The sequence below is a fragment of the Sinohyriopsis cumingii genome, chromosome 7, assembly GCF_028554795.1.
Source record: "Sinohyriopsis cumingii isolate HCF-2022 chromosome 7, ASM2855479v2, whole genome shotgun sequence".
NCBI lineage: Eukaryota > Metazoa > Mollusca > Bivalvia > Unionida > Unionidae > Sinohyriopsis > Sinohyriopsis cumingii.
In genome coordinates this window covers 137125449-137149100 of record NC_142967.1, presented here as the reverse complement: position 1 = coordinate 137149100, position 23652 = coordinate 137125449, and the positions used below count along the sequence as shown (strand labels likewise).

Genomic DNA, 23652 nt, shown 5'->3' with positions numbered 1-23652 from the left:
ACAAAAAACAAAATAGCCATATTGAAACTATTAAGGTTTAAGTTATATCACTAAAATAACATCGTTGTGTCATTGAGTGAGGCACCATATTGTTCACATCAATAGGTGGGAAAAGCCTGAGATGTTAGGATTGCGATTTTTTGAGTGAACGGTCGGACTTGTGTCAAATTAGAAAATATGAGCATATTTGTCCACTATATAATGTTGACTTCTTTTCTTTCCGCCGAGGGGATATGCTTGAGATGTTGAAATTACCTTTTATATAGAAAGAAATCAAAATTCGATGGCCGAGACCATGTGGCTTCTTTGCATGAGCGGATACTGTTTGGAAGGGTGGGTATGAATGCACCGGTGTTTTATTACCTCATTTTAGTAAGGCTGCAATGTTTATTGCCTGTAAACCGTTCAAAATATTGGTAAGCTTATAAACGAACATGCACATTGTTGTCAATGACGCAGGAACTTCCTACTCAAATTAAATAAATATTTATACATCATTGCTTAAGAGAACTGTTTAATAGAATTGTTATGTTAATTCTTTTCTTAAAACATATATGACTTTCACATAGAATTTGGCATTTTCAAGGAAAAAGCCAAAGTTAAGGAGACTTGGCTGTAGTACACATTAAACAGCATTACACACCAGTTGGATCTACTGATAATGCCCAAAAATTATTTAAGCTATATTATTTGCCTTAATTGAACATGTATATTAAGAGAAACTTCGATTAGTAACAGTTTGTTATAAAGAACCACCATTTCAAGTTTTTAAGCCAATGTACTCTTTCTTTGTTAGTGTCGATTTTAGAAAAGCATCATATGCGCATGTCCACCAAGTACGTCCGGTTGCGTGATCTAATTGTTTCAACAATATACATATATGAAGCAGTTGGAAACAATATCAAGACGATACTATGTATATTTTACATAAAGTGTCAGATATATTCAACAAAAGTATACGTAAAATTCCGATTCCTGATACAATAAGCAATTTATGACAAACAGCAAATGAAACAATCACAAGTTGAGTAAAGCTCTGTTTGCACGTTATAACAGCAGTCAACTGTTTAGCAAAACTAATGGGTTGATGGGGTTGTTGTTGTAGGGATTAACGCCATTTTTCAGCACACGATAGGCTATACATGGCGGCCAGTATTAATGGTGGAGGAAGAACCCGAGAATACCCCGGAAAGAACCATCGACCCTCGAGAAGCTACTGGCAAGCTTTCTCACATACCCACATTGGCCGAATCCGAGACTCGAACCTACGCAGACAGGTGAGATGGCAGTGATCCGTAACGGAGAGCGCTTTAGACCACTCGGCCACTCGGGGCCCCCGGTTGATGGGGTAAAGGTCGAGTTTGTAATCGTCTCGGTTATTGTAAAGGTTATTGTAAACTGTGCATACGTTAAGACATTTTGTTAAAAGTTGCAACCTGAAATTTCAGCTTACAGTTCTTGCCAATGTTTTATTTGATACACCGGGATAAGGCATTTTACAAAGTCCATTGATTGACTTAGTTCAGTCAAAAACATTGACAATAGCACCACTAACAAAGAAACTGGTTACAATAGACCGGTAATATATGTATCCTTAAACAAATGCTTATGGTTCATTATAATCTATGATACTTCTGTAATATGAGCAACCATGGGATAATGATTAATGCGGTATTCAACTTTTATTTCACAGGAGGTGTCACTAATTAAATTCTGAGATCGTTGACCATCTTACAAATTCAACATGTAAATAGTACCATATATGTAGTGACCTCTTCTTGCATACGTATGTATGTTTCGATCTTGGACTGAACCAAAAACATTTTCTGCATTTAATGTCTTCCTTCTTCTTGAATTAATTAAGTTTGAAGGACAGTAAAGCAGTCCCTGGAGGCATAAGACTAGAACAACGTTTTGTCGATTTAATAATTACTTTCCTGTTGTTGTTGTGTGTTTTTTTTTTTTTTTTTTTTTTTTTTTTAAAGAGGCGTGCCTATTGAACGGCAGATCACTATCAAAGAAAATATGAAATGTGTTTGTCTGAAAAATTATTTGAACTGTAATCAGATGTAAAGAAAAATATTAATATGAAACGTCCCTGATCTTTTTTGAATGTGCTTTGTTTCTGAAATGACAACAACATTGGGAAAGGTTATCTAGGTAGAAGTATTGGAGACTCCAACACATTCTTCTAGCTGGGATTTGAATCGGCGATAATAAAACTGAGTTAGATTATTAAAGTTACATCTTTGATAAGTTGACTGTTTCTTACAAGGCCGGATTATTGTATATTTGCCTATAGTGGAGACGACCACCTCTCTGCATGGGGTGCAACCGAGTCAAACGATGACAGTTGATAGGCTGGCAAACTGACATCTTCTAATTATTAACATCTGATGTCAGCACGATTGAGTTGTGTAGGCACAGCTTTGACACGAGAAAAGGGACCAGTAAATTACGAAAGGCCAGAAACTGACATATATGAGAGAGAGGATGGGGTTACTGTGCAGTTTATGAGACCTTTCTTTGTAATAGAGATATCTTAGGTTTATCAGTGAACCATATACAAGATCATATGCTGATGTTAAAAACCATACATTGTGAACAACTTCTTGGCGCATGTCTCTGCCTCATTGCGATATTTTAATTTCTTTGCCACTTTTTTTTTTCATGCACTTGATTCATGCATCGACCAGTAAGCACTAACTTCATTTTATCTAGTGAGAGCGATTGGTTTTGCACAGACTAATATTTGTACGTCAAATTTTCATGCATGTTGTATCAAAAAATTAACGAGATCATTTCGATCGGCCGTTGACCATATACTTTCTTGTCTCTTGCTTACTTGTTTATTAGCCTTATAGCTCTTCACCCACACCCACTCCACTCCACTGCACTCCACCTCACCCACACACTCCCTTTGTTTATCAATAGCCAGAGTACTTTTGGATCACTAGTAAAGCTTGGACCTGGCAAAATCGGAAATTTCCAAAAAAAAATTGGCATCTATGGAAAATGCTGTTTCGGTTCTCATGTTGACTAAACGATTTCGATTTTGTTTTTTGTTTTTTTAAATTTTGGGAATTGTATTTGATTGGGATGCCTTCAGTCCAATCTTCATTTAGATAAATGGATAATACATCTGATGGATTACCGGATTTTCCGCACGAACTCTTTCCAAGGATCTTGTTAGGTTACAAACAATGTTAATCTAATGGAAAATATCCGAATATACGATTTTAATCGTTGATATAGTGATAACAAATAAAGTTTTTGTTCCTTCAAGTGCAAATCTCTTGTAGCAAATTCGTGTACTTGTCCAATTAATCAATAAAATCAAAGGTTTGTAAAACTCTGGTGCCCATTTTACGTTGAAAAACTCTTCGTGTAATAAACAGGCCACTTGAAGCAAAGCCCGCGACATGTCTAATAAATTTATTATTCTTTTTTCTTGTCTCTGCTCTACTTGACACACATCGAAAATCCATTGATAAGACCAATTATATCCAGTACGTGCAATAAAATTTAACATCATCAAAGGAACGGGTGAACAATTGTGAGGGCAAGATTTATTAAAAAGTATTTAATTGCCATTTATGTCTTGTAGATGAGGTTCTAACTTTATGGATTCACAAATTCGTTGCTACAAGATAACAAAGTGATTTCTGTTTCATATCTAGTTTATTTGGTTACTTTTTATGCAATGGTTCTCTTTTTGTTTTTCTTATGTGCTCTCCATCAGTATGACCGAACCGTGGTATTTCTGAACATACTGCAATACGAAATAAGGCATACCGCGATATTTCTGAACATACCGCGGTATGTTCGACGGCATACCGCGATATTTCTGAACATACCACGATATGTTCGACGGTATACAGTGATATTTCTGAACATAAGCTAGTAAATAACTAAAAAATTATATTTTTTGTTGGAGTGGGGTTTTTTCCAACCCAAAAGCTTTCCAAACGGTGGATTTGGTTGAAATATCGTTCATAAAAGCCCATTCACCCACCACGTTGGTACACGTGACACGTAACAAACGTGATTAAATAAATATTCATCAATATAACTGTATTTAAAATATTTAAAAGTAATTTGAAACAAATTCTGCTGTTCGATAAAAATGAAAACAAATGAATTATTTTGTCCTGAAAAATAAAACATACTGTTCATATTAAACAATAACAATATTACTCGGGAACGTGCGTGCATTTCTTAGTGACGGAAAATTTGTGTGCGCGCGTGCGTGTGCGTGTGTGTGCGCGTAAGTCCACACATCGGTGCAGTTACAACATATTATCAAAACATATTGAGTCTATAAAGGTATTCGTCAGGGGATGAAACAACGTGCAAAAAAGCAAACAAACAAGCAAGCGATCAAAAAGGATGCAGCACAGGTGCAGGCATAAAACCTGAGTTGTTCACATGTTTCAGTGAGATGGGAAATCTATATTCGATACCAAAACTACACAAACTACATGTATATTTTGTCTAGGAGTCAGAATAGAAAAAATGTGTTCAACATAACAAAAGGTGGAGTGATTAGCATAAAATCACGTTATCTTTATGGAAAACCATAAGCTTGGACTTAATTTAAGGTTAAAGAAAGCAAAACGATAACCAAGCAAATTATTATTATTATTATTATTATTATTATTGGTTGTATTGCTGTTGTTGTTGTACCGGTACTGTTCAGAATTATTTAATGTACATTAATGGGATACACCAAACCTTCAGATTAAACGAAGCAACTAATGTTCACCATTACGGTAAAATAACTGAAGAAGAAGTGCAACTATGTATAAAAAGGTTAATTGTCGAGAAAATCGGATGGTATTGATGACCTTTTGAGCGATTTTTAAAGGCAACTGGAAATATCACGGTACCTATTTTAATGTCTATTTTCAATAAATAATTTGATCTCAGATACTTTCCAAAGTTCACAAATAGTGTAACATGCATATGCCTGAAAATTATACACGGAATTTGCTTATACCAGTCGTTAGCAAAACATGTGCTTCAATTTTAAATAAAAGACTAGCTAACCGGAACAAAGGAAATCATATTTTTAGTGAAGAACAAAATGGTTTTTGGTAGCTGATGTTCCACTGTAGATATTATATTTACCCTAAGCACATTGACAAGTCACTGATAAGTCAAATAGGTAGGTTTTGTTTTCCTTCGGTTAATTATGAAAATGTACTGGACTACAGTGACAATAGCTTGCTTTCTCATACATTAGTCTGACTCCTTTTTATGCAGATACGGATGATAAGTTTTACTTTACTGTCCTAATTATAATAATTTGAGAAATTCTATTTCCCTTCACTGTAATGAATTTATAATTTTATAACTTTAGGCAGATAATTAATAATAATATTAATATCCTACATAATTTTACTCTTTATCTCGCAAAATCTATATTTAAAAAAAGTAGAGAGTCAGTGTGATAGTTCTATAATTGTTTTGTTTTGTGGTTGTAACATGTTTTATTCATACATGTATGTAATTTGTGCCGGTGGCCTATGTTACATGAGAAAATACGTATTATTATTATTATTACGTTATCAAGATTGTTTAATGTGCACCGTACAACAAAATCATTATTACGTGTACAAGTTGTTCTCTCCCAAATTTATGTTCCACACAAGATTCCTGTATCTTGCTGCTCACGTTTATCCAACCTATAAATTTGCTTGGATCTTTGAGAGATCTTTTTTTTTTAAAGAATGGATACAGAGGAACCAAAACACGACAATGTACGGTACACAAAGTCTGAAGAAAAAAAACATGACAAAAACTTTCGAGATCGGCGGATCCCTTTTACAATGCGGACAACATACAGACAAAAATTACAAACAAAAATAAAATGTAAACAAAATATATCTTTACATACTGTTGCGTTATTAAACTTTAAAACAATAAATCAAAGATTATAGTACTTATATATCCTAAACAAGCAGAAAACTATACTTTGAACCATCAACATTGTGGTAAATCAAGTATATCAATTTGACAAGAACACTCTTTTGCATTTAGCTCGCCCACGTGTGACCTATATAGCAACACAAATAAAAGACCATGTTTCCGACATTTAAATAGGTTACGTGCAGGTAAGTTACACGCAAGTTAGATACCTACATGAGCATGTTTTATTTAGACTCGGAATTGCATTTATATATTTATATTGGAACTATTTTAATTGCAATAAACAATAATAAAAAAAATTCTTTAACCGTCGGACATAATATTAACATAAAATAAAATTTGGGTTTAAACCACAAAAAAGAAAAAGTCATTTTTGGATGTGAAAGTTTACACACCCACACTTCCACCCACCTCCCGTTATAATTTCTATTTAAACATTTAACGCAGAGAAATGAGTTTACATTAATATATTCTATGGTACAATTTCATGACGTATTAAAATGTGTTTGGTTTGTTTTGGTGCTGTACACCAGTAGCTTACTTAGTACTGAGGCAAATGGAGTAAAGCACCTTGTCCAAGGACACACAACGGTAGTTGAAATAATGGCTAGTCAATCCACGCTTAAGATACACATATCCCAATTTATAATCTCCATTTAAAACGCATTGCATACAAATCAGTTTCTATGAGTAGATTCTCTTATTTAAATACATGCGTAGTGACTGGGAATACGCATTGAAGTTACCAGTTTACATACATACATACATACATACATACATACATACATACATACATACATACAAACATACATACATACATACATACATACATACATACATACATGGTATCTCCACGTTTTGAGCAAAACAGTAAACAACCTTTTAGTCGGGAAAAGAAGAACTTCCATATACGAAACAAATATTTAACACAAAATCTACGAAAAAGTCTAGATTCCTATATATCAGAATCATTATGGGCAATTTCCAACAAGAGATATAACAAAACAAACTTGTGCAAGATTAACAGACGAGCGGGTTCTTGTATTTATCACATTGCGAACCAGTATGCATATGTGTGCGTGTGTGTGTTTGTGCTTGCTTAGGTGTTATGTATAATTCCTACAGAAAAACGAGTGTTTTAACTCGAAAACATGCATGTACCAAGCAGCACGTGCAATCCAGGTGTCTGAGTTCGGCCGACGTGACAGAGTGGAAGGCTTCAACTAGCACCCCCCACCCCCCGATTATGTAGGTATGTGAAAACAACAATTCCGTCATTTATTCATCTTCCCGATATTTTATTATATTAAAAATCCCCTCTCTCGCGTCTTTCTCTTACGTACCATTTCGTGCTTATTAGTATATGACACTTAAACACCGTAGCAGAAAAATGTAAACCACAGTGTATTCAGAGATTTCTTGCTAAACAGATATCTAAACAAGTTGTGATAACTTGGGCCCAAAGTAAATAAAAATGGCCACAAACCAGGAAACGATCGCTGTTCTTGCAATTTATCCCTCATATAAACTAAAGCGTCGTGGATTATATATGATTTCTTCCCAACAATATGTCAACACTCAACAGAAATCTATTTATTCTTCGTCTAGATGCGTTGTGGCGATCAACAGTATCACCTACTTGTGACATCAATAACATTAATCCGGGATGTAATTTATTGAGAAAAACACATTGAACGAATAGTGCGATGGTACAAGTAAACTTCAATAGTCGGTCGTGCATATCAGTATGATGCAAATTAAATTTTGAAAGAGAAGGATTTCTTCATAACTTGCTGTGTATTTCTTATTTTGTGTGAAATGAGAGATATCGAACTTAGAGTCTTGGGTCAGTATTCAATCTTGGAGAAAAAACGTACATAAAGATTACAAACAGCCAATAAGGCTCATATTTTCCTACACTTAAAATCAGATGGCCAATAAATTGTGTTGCTTGGAATAATGTAAGTCGCAGTTAAAACAAACAGAAAGTTGGAGTCAATATCATGTAGTCCACTATTATTATTATTATTATTCCTTCTTTTCGAACCCTACCATAGCAACCTCCTACAAATGTTTAAACGTTAGCTGCATACATCAGCAGTCTTGCTTCTTGCTTCTGTCATGCATAGTTATTACATTTTTCGAAAACCGATCTCGATCAAAAAGCAATTATTTTAATTATAAAATCTGCAGCAAAATATTATTTCAACGTTTAAAATTTCGCGAATAAAGAGTTTGTAAAGATGTGAGAAAACTTTAATAATTACTGTTTGTGAAACTTAACTTGATGGTTTGTGGGATGAACATCGTTTGAATAATATCTGATTATTAATGTAAACGTTAAGGCTGTCCACCCTAGTTATACGTCTTACCTAGTTATACGTTTATTATTAATGTAAACGTTAAGGCTGTCCACCCTAGTTATACGTCTTAACTCGCGACATTGAAAATTTTGGCACGTTAATGATTATTTTACAAGTTTGTAACAAACCACCATTAGTACGGTAACACGATTCCATTACCCATTATTTGCCAAAAGGAGTCTTCTTGGCATATGGTAAACATTATGTGTTGAAGAAACTATCAAGATTTATTAGTCGCAATTTTGGCATGAATTCACGATGCTTAACATATGACACATTGCCAGACGAGAATAATAATATTGTTAATTAGATTTGCAAATGTGAGCTTGTCTTCACTAACAGGTCTTTGTAAAGACTGACTTGTTCAAATAGTAATAAACAAATAAACAATGAACAAAATTACTTATTTGTTTTTCTTTAAATAAATATTTTTGTTGATTTGTTATCACCATTTCATGACCATAAATTTACCTCTCTCTCTCTCTCTCTCTCTCTCTCTCTCTCTCTCTGCGATCGACATCCACAATTACTCGTATTTCTTCATTCCAAACATAGTCCATGTACCACACATACATGTGCCTCACGCATACCACATATACATGTTCCTCACACATGCCACACACACACATGTGCCTCACGCATATCACACAGACATGTGCCTCACGCATATCACATATATATGTGTCTCACGCATACCACATATATATGTGTCTCACGCATACCACATATAGATGTGCCTCACGCATACCACATATAGATGTGACTCACGCATACCACATATAGATGTGTCTCACGCATACCACATATAGATGTGTCTCACGTATACCACATATAGATGTTGTGTCTCACGCATACCACATATAGATGTGTCTCATGCATACCACACATTCATGTGCCTCAAGCATATCACACATACATGTGCCTCACGCATATCACACAGACATGTGCCTCACGCATATCACACAGACATGTGCCTCACGCATACCACACATACATGTGCCTCACGCATATCACACATACATGTGCCTCACGCATACCACATATAGATGTGCCTCACGCTTACCACATATAGATGTGTCTCACGTATACCACATATAGATGTTGTGTCTCACGCATACCACATATAGATGTGTCTCATGCATACCACACATTCATGTGCCTCACGCATATCACACATACATGTGCCTCACGCATATCACACAGACATGTGCCTCACGCATATCACACAGACATGTGCCTCATGCATACCACACATACATGTGCCTCACGCATATCACACATACATGTGCCTCACGCATATCACACAGACATGTGCCTCACGCATATCACACAGACATGTGCCTCACGCATACCACATATATATGTGTCTCACGCATACCACATATAGATGTGTCTCACGCATACCACATATAGATGTGTCTCACGCATACCACATATAGATGTGTCTCACGCATACCACATATAGATGTTGTGTCTCACGCATACCACATATAGATGTTCTCCACACATAAAAACATATAGGTTTTAAATACACACTCATAACAAAGAAAAATAATAAGATGGTTCTTCTTGGGGGGGAGGGGTGTTGCTGGGAGCGGGGATAGCTAATGATTTCGTCACTCGATGGGACTTTCAAATTAATACAGTTAAACTCAAAAAATTTCAAGGCATCTACCTTATGAAACGAGTCCGTATTCATGTTCAATACTCTCTTCCATTATCGCGAGCAAGTAAACTTATGGGTTAGATCCCAAATTGATTTTATTTTAATTAATAAGCACATGGCAAACTAGATGGTATGATTTCGTTAAACATACATACATACATACACGCACGCACGCACTCTCTCTCTCTCTCTCTCTCTCTCTCTCTCTCACACACACACACACACACATTATTTGGTTTTCCGTGGTGACGTCAAGACCTGTTGAATGTTATCCCCTCTTAGTTCTATCAATGCGTACTCCCTTTACATACATACATACATACATACACGCACGCACGCACGCACGCACGCACACACACACACACACACACACACACACACACACACACACACACATATATATATATATATATATATATATATATATATATATATATATATATATATATATATATATATATATATATATATATATATATATATATATATATATATATATATATATATATATATATATATATATATATATAGAGAGAGAGAGAGAGAGAGAGAGAGAGAGAGAGAGACTTTTCATTGTGACGTCAAGAGCTGTTGATTGTTGTCCACCTTATAATAGCTTGGTTCGATGCAGTGAATGAATGTCTAGCGAAACGCACGACTAATCACTATACTTTGTTAATCTCCTTAAACGTGTAGAAATTATTGAAGAAACGACTTTTGACATTATCTTTATAACAATATTAAAGTATATAATGCAGTCAATACTATACTGCTAAAATAAGGTCCTAAAAGTCATTTGTGCATAAAATCACCGTTTTTTTTCTCCAAGAAAAGTAATAAAAAAAAGTCAAATACAAATATACGTAAAAGGTTTGTATTGCTGAATGGGTAAAACTAGTACTAGTTTAGGATTCAGCAAAATCATATATATAGAAAGCGTTATACATGCATTTTGCCGTGACTAATATGATTTTTATTTATTTTTCATCTCTATTAAATCGTATTGAATTCATATATTTTTTGCCGGCTGTGAAAACCTTCCCACATTTACTGAACAAAACGACTGCTTCAGAACTGAAACATGTAATGTATACACGCTAACTTTTCAGGTTTTACCGGATAATATTTCAATCCGTTATGAGGTTTTCATCAGAATATATATTATCTACAGAATTTGATTTAATATAGCACTTCACAGTGTCAATAGTGAAAATTTGTATTACTGTTAAAGGAGACGATTGACTATTGATCATCGCGAGCTGTTTATCAAAAGCAATAAAACCCTCTCGATCATATCGTGATAATTAAGACGCCATTTCGGTTCATGATATACAATAGTGATACCTTTTAAATGGACGAGTGTTTATCCAGTCATTCTTTAAAAGGCGAGGGGTTAAGAGTGAAAAGTTAAATAGATATTTTACCACGTAAGTACTTACCGTAGTAAGAATTATGGCCTATTGTGAATCCCGTACTGGAGCTGCTACGGCTGTCAGGTCGGGAATCCAAACCCGTGGATAGGGAATGATGCACCAGGGGCAGGGCGCCTTTAATTGGTGGCAAAGCTACTCCGCTCATCTTCATTGACGTAGACGGTATTTCGAAACTATTTTATGATCTATTTTTCTCCAGAGAGGTTAACACTTCCATGAGATGTTTTATCACCTAATATTTACAAGTATCAGAAATCCGACGACAGTTTGGTTAAAGTTTAGAATAAGAAAAATAGCTTTTCTTTTCGATAAAATCTGCAAAATGAAATCCAATCACTTTGCTGATGAAGATGGTCTCCACCCCTAGGATACTGTATTGACTCTTCGAGGCAGCGGTAGGGTACCCGAGTAATTCGGATACAGCTCCCTCTCGTTATATCCGATCTCCGAAACTGGTAGAGCACTGGGCAATTGATACTGAGAATGTAAAGGCGTATTATCGGCGAATCTTCCAAACAAAGTCCTGTGTGGCTATTGAAACAACATACTATTGATTGGAATCAGTATTGGAATCAGTATTGGCACTGATAGCCTTTGTCCCAGTGTCTAATGTTTCTCAAACCGCATGGAACCTATACAGGTTTCCAATAGCTTCGTTACTAAGCCGTCTTGAGTCTTAACTATAATGCACGTATAAAGAATTATCTCTTGTCAAATGGGCCCATAATATCACCGCCAACGTTGGCAATCGTTCATGAACTACGTAAAAGACTTGAATTTAAAAACTATTGAATACAAGTAATCTGTAGCGTTTTAATTGATTGGGATTTGCAAGTAGAGCGGTGTAGATTTTACCTGCATGGTTTGCCTTGATACATTGGTTACCTGCTCAATTCACAGGTATATCATAGGTAGATTTAATTAAGGAGTTTATGCAGGTAAGACTGTCCTTAATTTGAATGGAGGTATTGAAGAGAATCTGGAATCGATACAAGATTGTGACTGAATAAGAGCTGATTGCAATTATTCTATCTCATAGGAAGACAAGACACTTAAGAAATATCATGGGTGTAAAATGCAAATATTCTAGTGTAAATCCTAAATCTTATCTTTTCATGTGATAGAAGCTTAGCAAATACAGGATATGAAAATAACATAATCACTGCAATTTTGCATGGCTGGCTGAGAATGGTTTATCACAACTATTGTTTATTTTATTTTTTTCCAATGCATGCGCAACGAAAATTGTTGTGTATCAATCCAGAGATAGAGAGAGAGAGAGAGAGAGAGAGAGAGAGAGAATGTATAATTCTAGTAATGAATAATTAACGACGATTTATGAACATACCCGCTCTATAATAGGAACTGCGTTATAATTTGTTTTCAATCATTTTTCTTATATATATATATATATATATATATATATATATATATATATATATATATATATATATATATATATAGAGAGAGAGAGAGAGAGAGAGAGAGAGAGAGAGAGAGAGAGAGAGAGAGAGAGAGAGATGTGACTGTTTTATATGAAAACTGTGTTGAGAAGAACGTAAAATCTGCGACTAACGAAGGTGAATAATCACGTTATTAATTTATTTTTGTGGGGGTAAGGCTGTCCCATAATATATTGTTCTCAAACAGTAGATGTTCTTAATTATTGTATTAGATATCGTTACAATCGTGATTATCCATTTCTCATTCTGCATGTCAAGGGAATTTAATTCTGACCGTTTTATGCAGTTTAACAACATTTTCATGCCCGCGTGTTTGATTAAAACAATTGCTCTTAGTTGACGGGGAAATACGAGATTTCACATGACGTAAAATCGAAGTGGTATTATTCGTCACTCGAGTCATATCTTTCGATGGTTTTTCTTCTTCAGGGAATTATGTTATTGACAGATCGTTCATTTATGAGCAAGTTATCTATGATCTCAAGATTTCAATTTGACACACTGATACGGTCATGGCGGGTAGGGCAAAGCAGCTTAAACAAGTGAGAAAAGTGCAACAGTTGTCAGATGGTTGAATCTTAATATTGAAGTCGAAGAATATGTAATTTTTCTCCAGCTGAAGGTCATGTGAAATAAATCCAAGGGATGGGGGATGAGAGAGAGAGAGAGAGAGAGAGAGATTTTGTCGACTTACAACAGAGCCGAAGTAACAAGAACTCTTACACGGGCGTGGAGGTTAATTTTCACAATCCAACAGTTTCGAACGTAATGATTACAATTTTATTAAAAGATAAATGGAACAGAAAGAGGTCATAAACATATAAATGCTGACGGAATTTTTCGTTTACCATTGGGAGCAGTAATTAGACTAGAGTGGGAGCTTTGGTTTCAGTGCTAGAAATGATGTGTTGATGCGGAATATTTTGTGTGATTCAGTTCACTTCATTGCAATTTATTATCAGAACACGTTTTGTGACAAAATGTATACCAACACAAGGCATGTCTAAGACAAAGAAGAATATATAAAACACAACTCTATGACAAGCAAAGGAGAATAACATGCATACAAAGCATATTCAACTATATATGTACCGGCAGATCTGGGTATATGCATTGTGTTAGGACTAATCAGTTGAACATACATGATAGATCATGATCTGCCGATATATGTTATTACACTTCTGGCCACACTTTCAGTGATATAACACGTATTGCAATTGCTCACAACCCCAACTGGAGTCCCCAAACTAGGAAATAAAATGAATCTTACCGAACACGCAGCCTTAGAACATTGAAAACAAGCGGTTTAAACCAAGAATACTAGAAAAAGACAACCATGCACAAATAAAGTTATCTTTTGCAGCCAACATATTTTTTTTTAAAGATAATTCCCTAAATTTGCTTAATAGCCAACGACTACTATAACAATGAAATATCCGGGATATAATTTGCGCATACATAAATTTACATAAAATAACAGATGTCGTTATGGCTCATCAATTTCTAGGTTAATACAAATATTATCCAATATCAGCAACAAGCTGAAATACACTAGTTGAAACATAATAAAGTTAAAAGGTTGAATTCCTGTAGAAACAGCCATGTAAAGTTTCGCAAACATAACAGTTTTTCTGTTTTATTTGTTTGTCTTTTCTATGTTTTCTATGTTTTGTATTTGCCTTTGAAAAAGACTCATTAAAGTGTCGAAAGCGCTCAGGCTAGGTAGATACTAGTTTCGCACTGTTCTTTGTCAGTTCATTGCATTTATCTAAATCAATCCCTGACACACGTGATCCCCTGCTGGTTCCAGTGCACTTGAAAGGATTGTTATTCGCCATATGATTTGTATTCTTAATGAATATATATATGAGAGAGAGAGAGAGAGAGAGAGAGAGAGAAATATACACGAAACAATTCTGTTAATGTTATTAAACATTCTCCAATAGGATCCAGGGATAGCAATTTCTGCTATGTTTAGTGTAAAGTTCTATTCCTGTATAATAACCTCTATATACATATATTTCCATATATAGGAATCTGCAGTGAACGTGTATTTAGATGAGAATTATTGGGTCGATTTGTGGGTTAGTCTACCACTCATGAAAGCCATATATCAGCAACTGTATAGCATACTTTTTTGTGCATGGTCGATATGGTGTAGGGATTGATGCGTGCAAGCCTGGTTGAATCTCTATAGGCTATGAATTAAAAAGTATGTATGTATGTATGTATATATATATATATATATATATATATATATATATATATATATATATATATATATATATATATATATATATATATATATAGATATATATAGATATATATAGATATATATATATATATATATATATATATATATATATATATATATATAGATATATATATATATATACACACACATATATATATATATATATATATATATATATATATATATATATATATATATATATATATATATATATATATATATATATATATATATATATATATATATATATATATATATATATATATATATATATATATGTATGTATGTATATGTATGTATATGTGTTCCAGTCGAGAACTGGAGTTTTACATAAATTTTTGACTTTAAAATTATAAACGTCTATATCATTTTATTCATTACCTTGTCATATACCGTTTTGGCCTTGATCTGGCATGTGACAAGAAAGATTAAACTTTGGATCATTTGAAATTTGATAAGTGGATTTAATAAGAAGCATTTATATGTATTGAGCCCACGATCTTGGAAATGTCTTCATTTACATTTGTGTCTAATTTGAGTATAAGGTTACATTGGGACGTTCTTGCGTTTAACAGATTTTGCGTTTACTATTTACTGTTTACTGTCGATAATACATGTTTCTATACTGAGTTTTCAATTGGACAACGACTAATCTTATCATCGCCATCATATCCAATGCCCCATTCTCCACCATATCCAATGCCCCATTCGCCACCATATCCAATGCCCCATTCTCCACCATATCCAATGCCCCATTCTCCACCATCTCCAATGCCCCATTCTCCACCATGTCCAATGTCCCATTCTCCACCATATCCAATGCCCCATTCTCCACCATATCCAATGTCCAATTCTCCACCATGTCCAATGCCCCATTCTCCACCATGTCCAATGCCCCATTCTCCACCATGTCCAATGCCCCATTCTCCACCATATCCAATGCCCCATTCTCCACCATGTCCAATGCCCCATTCTCCACCATGTCCAATGCCCCATTCTCCACCATATCCAATGCCCCATTCTCCACCATGTCCAATGCCCCATTCTCCACCATGTCCAATGCCCCATTCTCCACCATGTCCAATGCCCCATTCTCCACCATGTCCAATGCCCCATTCTCCACCATATCCAATGCCCATCTTATTTCTTCTTTTTACTACTTACACTACTACCTCATCCAATATTATGACCACTACTATTAATACCATCATGATTACTCGCCCTATTACGAGATTGGAACAGTTGCTGTCTTTGAAAGAATATGTCGTGTACGATCATGAGCAATTGGACAATTTATGTCCACTCCACTTGCAGTAGGAGATAAAATAAGTATCATTTAGAGTTATTAAAACCTCACGTGTTCCGATAAGAAATACACAGACTGTCTATTGATTGAAAACGTTTACGTCACTGTCCTCTGATATTTTTCTGAGACCAGCTATGCATCAGATATATGTCAACGCAGTTATTTTTTTCTTCGCCGGAAATTCTTCCGCTTGAAAAGAAATCCCAATCGAGTCATGTTCCGCTCTATTGTTTCGGAATTTGCATAAGTTTGTCACCCTGGTTATTTATAAAAGACTTCTTATATGCTCGGTATTGTTAAAGTACTTTTAATTCTCTTTAATTTGGAAAAAGATAATCCGGTGTAATTTGGGTTATAGAATATACAACTTGGCCTTACTTCCGACGTGCATTTCTCAAAAGACTGCTAGCTCCTCCTGGTCATTTTCACTTTTTAGATTTCAGCGGTAAATTAGAGGGCGATATAACTAACCGATGACGTATTAAGTTTTAACATTTAATTATTTATTTATTGCATTTATTTATTGCAGGTTTGGTAGTTGATGTTATCTACTCTGGCAAAATTCATTGTCCACATTTTAATAACTACTGTAGCTAGGTACTTTCGATTATTCAAAGTTTATTTGTCGAACACATGGGAACAGCCATTTTGATCAACTGTCTGCTTTAAGGCAGCGCGTTGTTTCCCTTATACCACATTTAAAGAAATTTCAGTAGCAGTACATGAACGGAGCATAAAGGTATCTCAACATTCGCTCCAATGTGCTCCTTGCATTATTTACACAACGTCACATTATACCGGTCTAGGTTTCATAAGTACGTAATAATTGTAGAGTGGAACCACCGATTACTTAATATTGGATTGCCTGCACGATTGACCAAGAAGTTGCAAATTAAAAAAGTTCAATGCATTCGCAACTTCTGTGACAATCATTATTTCGTGGATAACCAAGGTTGTCGTTCAGACACTGTCAGCATACAGTCGAAGATTGATCTCGACTTTGCTGATCACGTATCTGGTAACTCAGAACCAGTTACTCGATCGTAAAACAGTGGCAGATTATCTCCCGTTGCGAAGCTCACTGGTATTAATGCTTCCTTTCTACATTGCTTCAGAGGTCTTGTGCAATTCACACACACACACACACACACATCCAACATAAATGTGACACAGCGTATATATTGCAGGTAAACAATAGTGGTCATGAAACTGACCGTTTTTTACTTGTTGAGCAAAAGTGATCATCAAGCTGACCAGTCTCTAACATTTCAAGAATCAGTGATCATTAAGCTGACCAGTCTCTAACATTTCAAGAATCAGTGATCATGAAGCTGACCAATCTCTAACATTTCAAGAATCAGTGATCATGAAGCTGACCAATCTCTAACATTTCAAGAATCAGTAATCATGAAGCTGACCAATCTCTCACATTTCAAGAATCAGTGATCATGAAGCTGACCAATCTCTAACATTTCAAGAATCAGTGATCATGAAGCTGACCAATTTCTAACATTTCAAGAATCAGTGATCATGAAGCTGAACAATCTCTAACATTTAAAGAATCAGTAATCACGAAGCTGACTTATCTCTTACACTTCAAGATTCAGTGATCATGAAGCTGACCAGTCTCTAACATTTCAAGAATCAGTGATCATGAAGTTGACCAATCTATGACATTTCAAGAATCAGTGATCATAAGGCTGACCAGTCTCTAACATTTCAACAATCACTGATCATGAAAATGACCAATCTCTAACATTTCAAGAATCAGTGATCATAAGGCTGACCAATCTCTAATATTTCAAGAATCAGTGATCATGAAACTGACCAGTCTATAACATTCCAAGAATCAGTAATCATGAAGCTGACCTATCTCTTACACTTCAACAATCAGTGATCATGAAGCGGAACAGTCTCTAACATCTCAAGAATCAGTACTCATGAAGCTGACCAATCTCTAACATTTCAAGAATCAGTGACCATGAAGATGACCAATCTCTAACATTTCAAGAATCAGCGACCATGAAGCTGACCAATCCCTAACACTTCAAGAATCAGTGATTATGAAGCTGACCAATCTCTAACATTTCAAGAATCAGTGATCATAAAGCTGCCCAATCTCTAACATCTCAAGAATCAGTGATCATAAAGCTGCCCAATCTCTAACATCTCAAGAATCAGTGATTATGAAGCTGACCAATCTCTAACATTTCAAGAATCAGTGATCATGAAGCTGACCAATCACTAATATTTCAAGAATCAGTGATCATGAAGCTGAAGTATCTGTTACACTTCAAGAATCAGTGACCATGAAGTTGACCAATCTCTAACACTTCAAGAATCAGTGATGATGAAGCTGACGAACCTCTAACATTTCAAGAATCAGTGATCATGAAGCTGACCAATCACTAATATTTCAAGAATCAGTGATCATGAAGCTGACCAATCTCTAATATTTCAAGAATCAGTGATCATGAAGCTGACCAATCTCTAACAATTCAAGAATCAGTAATCATGAAGCTGACATATCTCTTACACTTCAAGAATCAGTGATCATGAAGCTGACCAGTCTCTAACATTTCAAGAATCAGTGATCATGAAGCTGAACAATCTCTAACATTGCAAGAATCAGTGATCATGAAGCTGACCAATCTCTAACATTTTAATAATCAGAGATTATGAAATTGACCAATCTCTAACATTTCAAGAATCAGTGATGATGAAGCTGAACAATCTTTAACATTTCAAGAATCAGTAACGATGAAGCTGACCAGTTTCTAACACTTCAAGAATCAGTGATCATGAAGCTGACCAATCTCTAACATTTCAAGAATCAGTGACAATGAAGCTGACCAATCTCTAACATTGCAAGAATCAGTAATCATGAAGCTGACCAATCTCTAACATTTCAAGAATCAGTGACTATGAAGCTGACCAATCTCTAACATTTCAAGAATCAGTGATCATGAAAATGACCTATCTCTTACACTTCAAGAATCAGTGATCATGAAGCTAACCAATCCCTAACATTTCAAGAATATGTGATTAAGACGCTGACCAATCTCTAACATTTCAAGCATCAGTGATCATGAAGCTGACCAATCTCTAACATTTGAAGAATCAGAGATTATAAAGTTGAACAATCTCTTACTCTTTAAGATTCAGTGATCATGAAGTTGACCAATCTCTAACATTTCAAGAATCAGTGATTCTGAAGCTGACCAGTCTCTAACATTTCAAGCAGCAGTGATCACGAAGATGACCAATCTCTAACACTTCAAGAATCAGTAATCATGAAGCTCACCAATTTCTAACATTTCAAGAATCAGTGATGATGAAGCTGAACAATCTCTAACATTTCAAGAATCAGTAATCATGAAGCTGCCCAGTCTCTAAGATTTGAAGAATCAGTAATCATGATGCTGGCAAAGCTCTAACATTACAAAAATCAGTGATCATGAAGTTGACAAATCTCTTACATTTTAGGAATCAGTGATTATGAAGCTGCCTTATCTCTTACAGTTAAAGATTCAGTGATCATGAAGCTGACCAGTCTCTAACATTTCAAGAATCTGTGATCATGAAGATGAACAATCTCTAACATTTCAAGAATCAGTGATGATGAAGCTGAACAATCTCTAACATTTCAAGAATCAGTAATCATGAAGTTGACCAATCTCTAACATTTCAAGAATCAGTAATCATGAAGCTGACCAATCTCTAACATTTCAAAAATCAGTGATCATGAAGATGACCAATCTCTAACATTTCAAGAATCAATGATGATGAAGCTGACCAATCTCTAACATTTCAAGAATCAGTGATCATGTAGCTGACCAATCTCTAACATTGCAAGAATCAGTTATTAAGAACCTGACCAATCTGTTAGATTGCAAGAATCATTGATTATGAAGCTGACCAATCTCTAAAATTACAAGAATCAGTGATCATGAAGCTGACCAATCTCTAACATTTCAAGAATCAGTGATCATGAAGCTGACCAATCTCTAACATTTGAAGAATCAGAGATTATGAAGTTGACCAGTCTCTTACTCTTTAAGAATCAGTGATCATGAAGTTGACCAATATCTAACATTTCAAGAATCAGTGATCATGAAGCTGAACAATCTCTGACATTTCAAGAATCAGTAATCATGATGTTGAACAATCTCTAACATTTCAAGAATCAGTGATCATGAAGCTGAACAATCTCTAACATTTCAAGAATCAGGAATCATGAAGCTGTCCTATCTGTTACACTTCAAGAATCAGTGTCGTGAAGCTCAGCAATCTCTTACACTTCAAGAATCAGTGATTATGAAGCTGAACAATCTCTAACACTTCAAGAATCAGTGACCATGAAGCAGACCAATCGCTAACATTTCAAGAATCAGTAATCATGAAGGTGACCAATTTCTAACATTTCAAGAATCAGTAATCATGAAGCTGACCAATCTCTAACATTTCAAAGATTAGTGATGATGAAGCTGACATATCTCTTACATTTTAAGAATCAGTGCTTATGAAGCTGCCTTATCTCTTACACTTAAAGATTCAGTGATCATGAAGCTGACCAGTCTCTATCACTTCAAGAATCAGTGATCATGAAGCTGACCAATCTCTAACATTTCAAGCATCAGTGATCACGAAGATGACCAATCTCTAACACTTCGAGAATCAGTAATCATGAAGCTGAACAATCTCTGACATTTCAAGAATCAGTAATCATGATGTTGAGCAATCTCTAACATTTCAAGAATCAATAATCATAAAGCTCTCCTATCTGTTACACTTCAAGAATCACTGATGATGAAACTGAACAATCTCTAAAATTTCAGGAATCAGTAATCATGAAGGTGACCAATTTCTAACATTTCAAGAATCAGTAATCATGAAGCTGACCAATCTCTAACATTTCAAAAATTAGTGATGATGAAGCTGTCATATCTCTTACACTTGAAGAATCAGTAATCATGAAGCTGAGCAGTCTCTAAGATTTGAAGAATCAGTAATCATGATGCTGGCCAAGCTCTAACATTACAAGAATCAGTGACCATGAAGCTGATGAATCTCTTACACTTAAAGATTCAGTGATCATGAAGCTGACCAGTCGCTATCATTTCAAGAATCAGTGATCATGAAGCTGACCAATCTCTAACATTTCAAGAATCAATGATGATGATGCTGAACAATCTCTAACATTTCAAGAATCAGTGATCATGAACCTGACCAATCCCTAACATTTCAAGAATCAGTGATCATGAAGCATAGCAGTCTCTAACATCTCAAGAATTAGTAATCTTGAAGCTGACATATTTCTTACACTTCAAGAATCCATGATCATGACGCTAACTAGTCTCTAACATTTCAAGAATCAGTGACCATGAAGCTGAAGAATCTCTAACACTTCAAGAATCAGTGACCATGAAGCTGACCAATCTCTAAAATTTCAAGAATCAGTAACCATGAAGCTGACCAATCTCTAACATTTCAAGAATCAGTGATGATGAAGCTGACCAATCTCTAACAATTCAAGAATCAGTAATCATGAAGTTGACCAGTCTCTAACATTTCAAGAATCAGTGATCATGAAGCTGACCAATCTCTAACATTTCAAGAATCAGTGATCATGAAGCTGAGCAATCTCAAACTTTTGAAGAATCAGTGATCATGAAGCTGACCAATCTCTTACACTTCAAGAATCAGTGATCATGAAGCTGACCAGTCTCTAACATTGCAAGAATCAGTGATTATGAAGCTGGACAATCTCTAACATTTCAAGAATCAGTGATCATGAAGCTGACTAGTCTCTAACATTTAAAGAATCCGTGATCATGAAGCTGACCGATCTCTTACACTTTAAGAATCAGTGATCATGAAGCTGACCAGTCTCTAACATTTCAAAAATCAGTGATCATGAAGCTCACCAGTCTCTAACATTTCAAAAATCAGTGATCATGAAGCTGACTAAGCTCTAACATTTCAAGAATCAGTAATCATAAAGCTGCCCAATCTCTAACAATTCAAGAATCAGTAATCATGAAGTTGACCAGTCTCTAACATTTCAAGAATCAGTGATCATGAAGCTGACCCATCTGTCACACTTCAAGAATCAGTGATCATGAAGCTGACATATCCCTCACACTTCAGTAATCAGTAATCATGAAGTTGACCAGTCTCTAACATTTCAAGAATCAGTGATGATGAAGCTGACCAATCTCTAACATTTCAAGAATCAGTAATCATGAAGTTGACCAGTCTCTAACATTTCAAGAATCAGTGATCATGAAACTGACCAATCTCTAACATTTCAAGAATCAGTAATCATAAAGCTGACCTATCTGTCACACTTCAAGAATCAGTGATCATGAAGCTGACATATCTCTTACACTTCAGTAATCAGTAATCATGAATCTGACCAGTCTCTAACATTTCAAGAATCAGAAACCATGACAAATTGAAGAATCAGTGATCATGAAGCTGACCATTCTCTAATAATTCAAGAATCAGTGATCATGAAGCTGACCAATCTCAAACTTTTGAAGAATCAGTGATCATGAAGCTGACAAATCTGTAACATTTCAAGAAGCAGTGATCATGAAGCTGACCAATCTCTAACGTTTCAAGAATCAGTGATCATGAAGCTGACCAATCTCTAACATTTCAAGAATCAGTGATGATGAAGATGACCAGTCTCTAACATTTCAAGAATCAGTAATCATGAAGCTGACATATATCTTACACTTCAAGCATCAGTGATCATGAAGCTGAACAATCTCTAAGATTTCAAGAATCAGTAATCATGAAGCTCTACTATCTGTTACACTTCAAGAATCAGTGAAAATGAAGCGGACGAATCTCTTACACTTCAAGAATCAATGATTATGAAGCTGACCAATCTCTAACACTTTAAGAATCAGCGACCATGAATCTGACCAATCCCAAACATTTCAAGAATCAGAAATCATAAAATCATAAAGCTGACATATCTATTAAACTTCAAGAATCAGTGATCATGACGCTGACCAATCTCTAACATTTTAAGAATCAGAGATTATGAAGTTGACCAATCTCTTACATTTCAAGAATCAGTGATGATGAAGCTGAACAATCTCTAAAATTTCAAGAATCAGTAATCATGAAGTTGACCAATTTCTAACATTTCAAGAATCAGTCATCATGAAGCTGACCAGTCTCTAACATTTGAATAATCAGTGATGATGAAGCTGACATATC

The 23652-nt window shown here is 35.1% G+C and overlaps 1 protein-coding gene across 2 annotated transcripts in view; it reads right to left on the bottom strand.

Moving 5' to 3' along the window:
• Nucleotides 1-12124, bottom strand: part of LOC149796219 (uncharacterized) — a 100034-nt gene extending 87910 nt beyond the window's left edge. For both annotated transcript variants that reach the window (XM_089966174.1, XM_089966175.1), the window contains exon 1: nucleotides 11400-12124. In XM_089966174.1, the coding sequence (XP_089822300.1) occupies nucleotides 11400-11544 (145 nt within the window). In that variant the 5' untranslated portion in view covers nucleotides 11545-12124. The remainder of the gene's footprint in view (nucleotides 1-11399) is intronic.
• Nucleotides 12125-23652: the final 11528 nt, after the last annotated feature.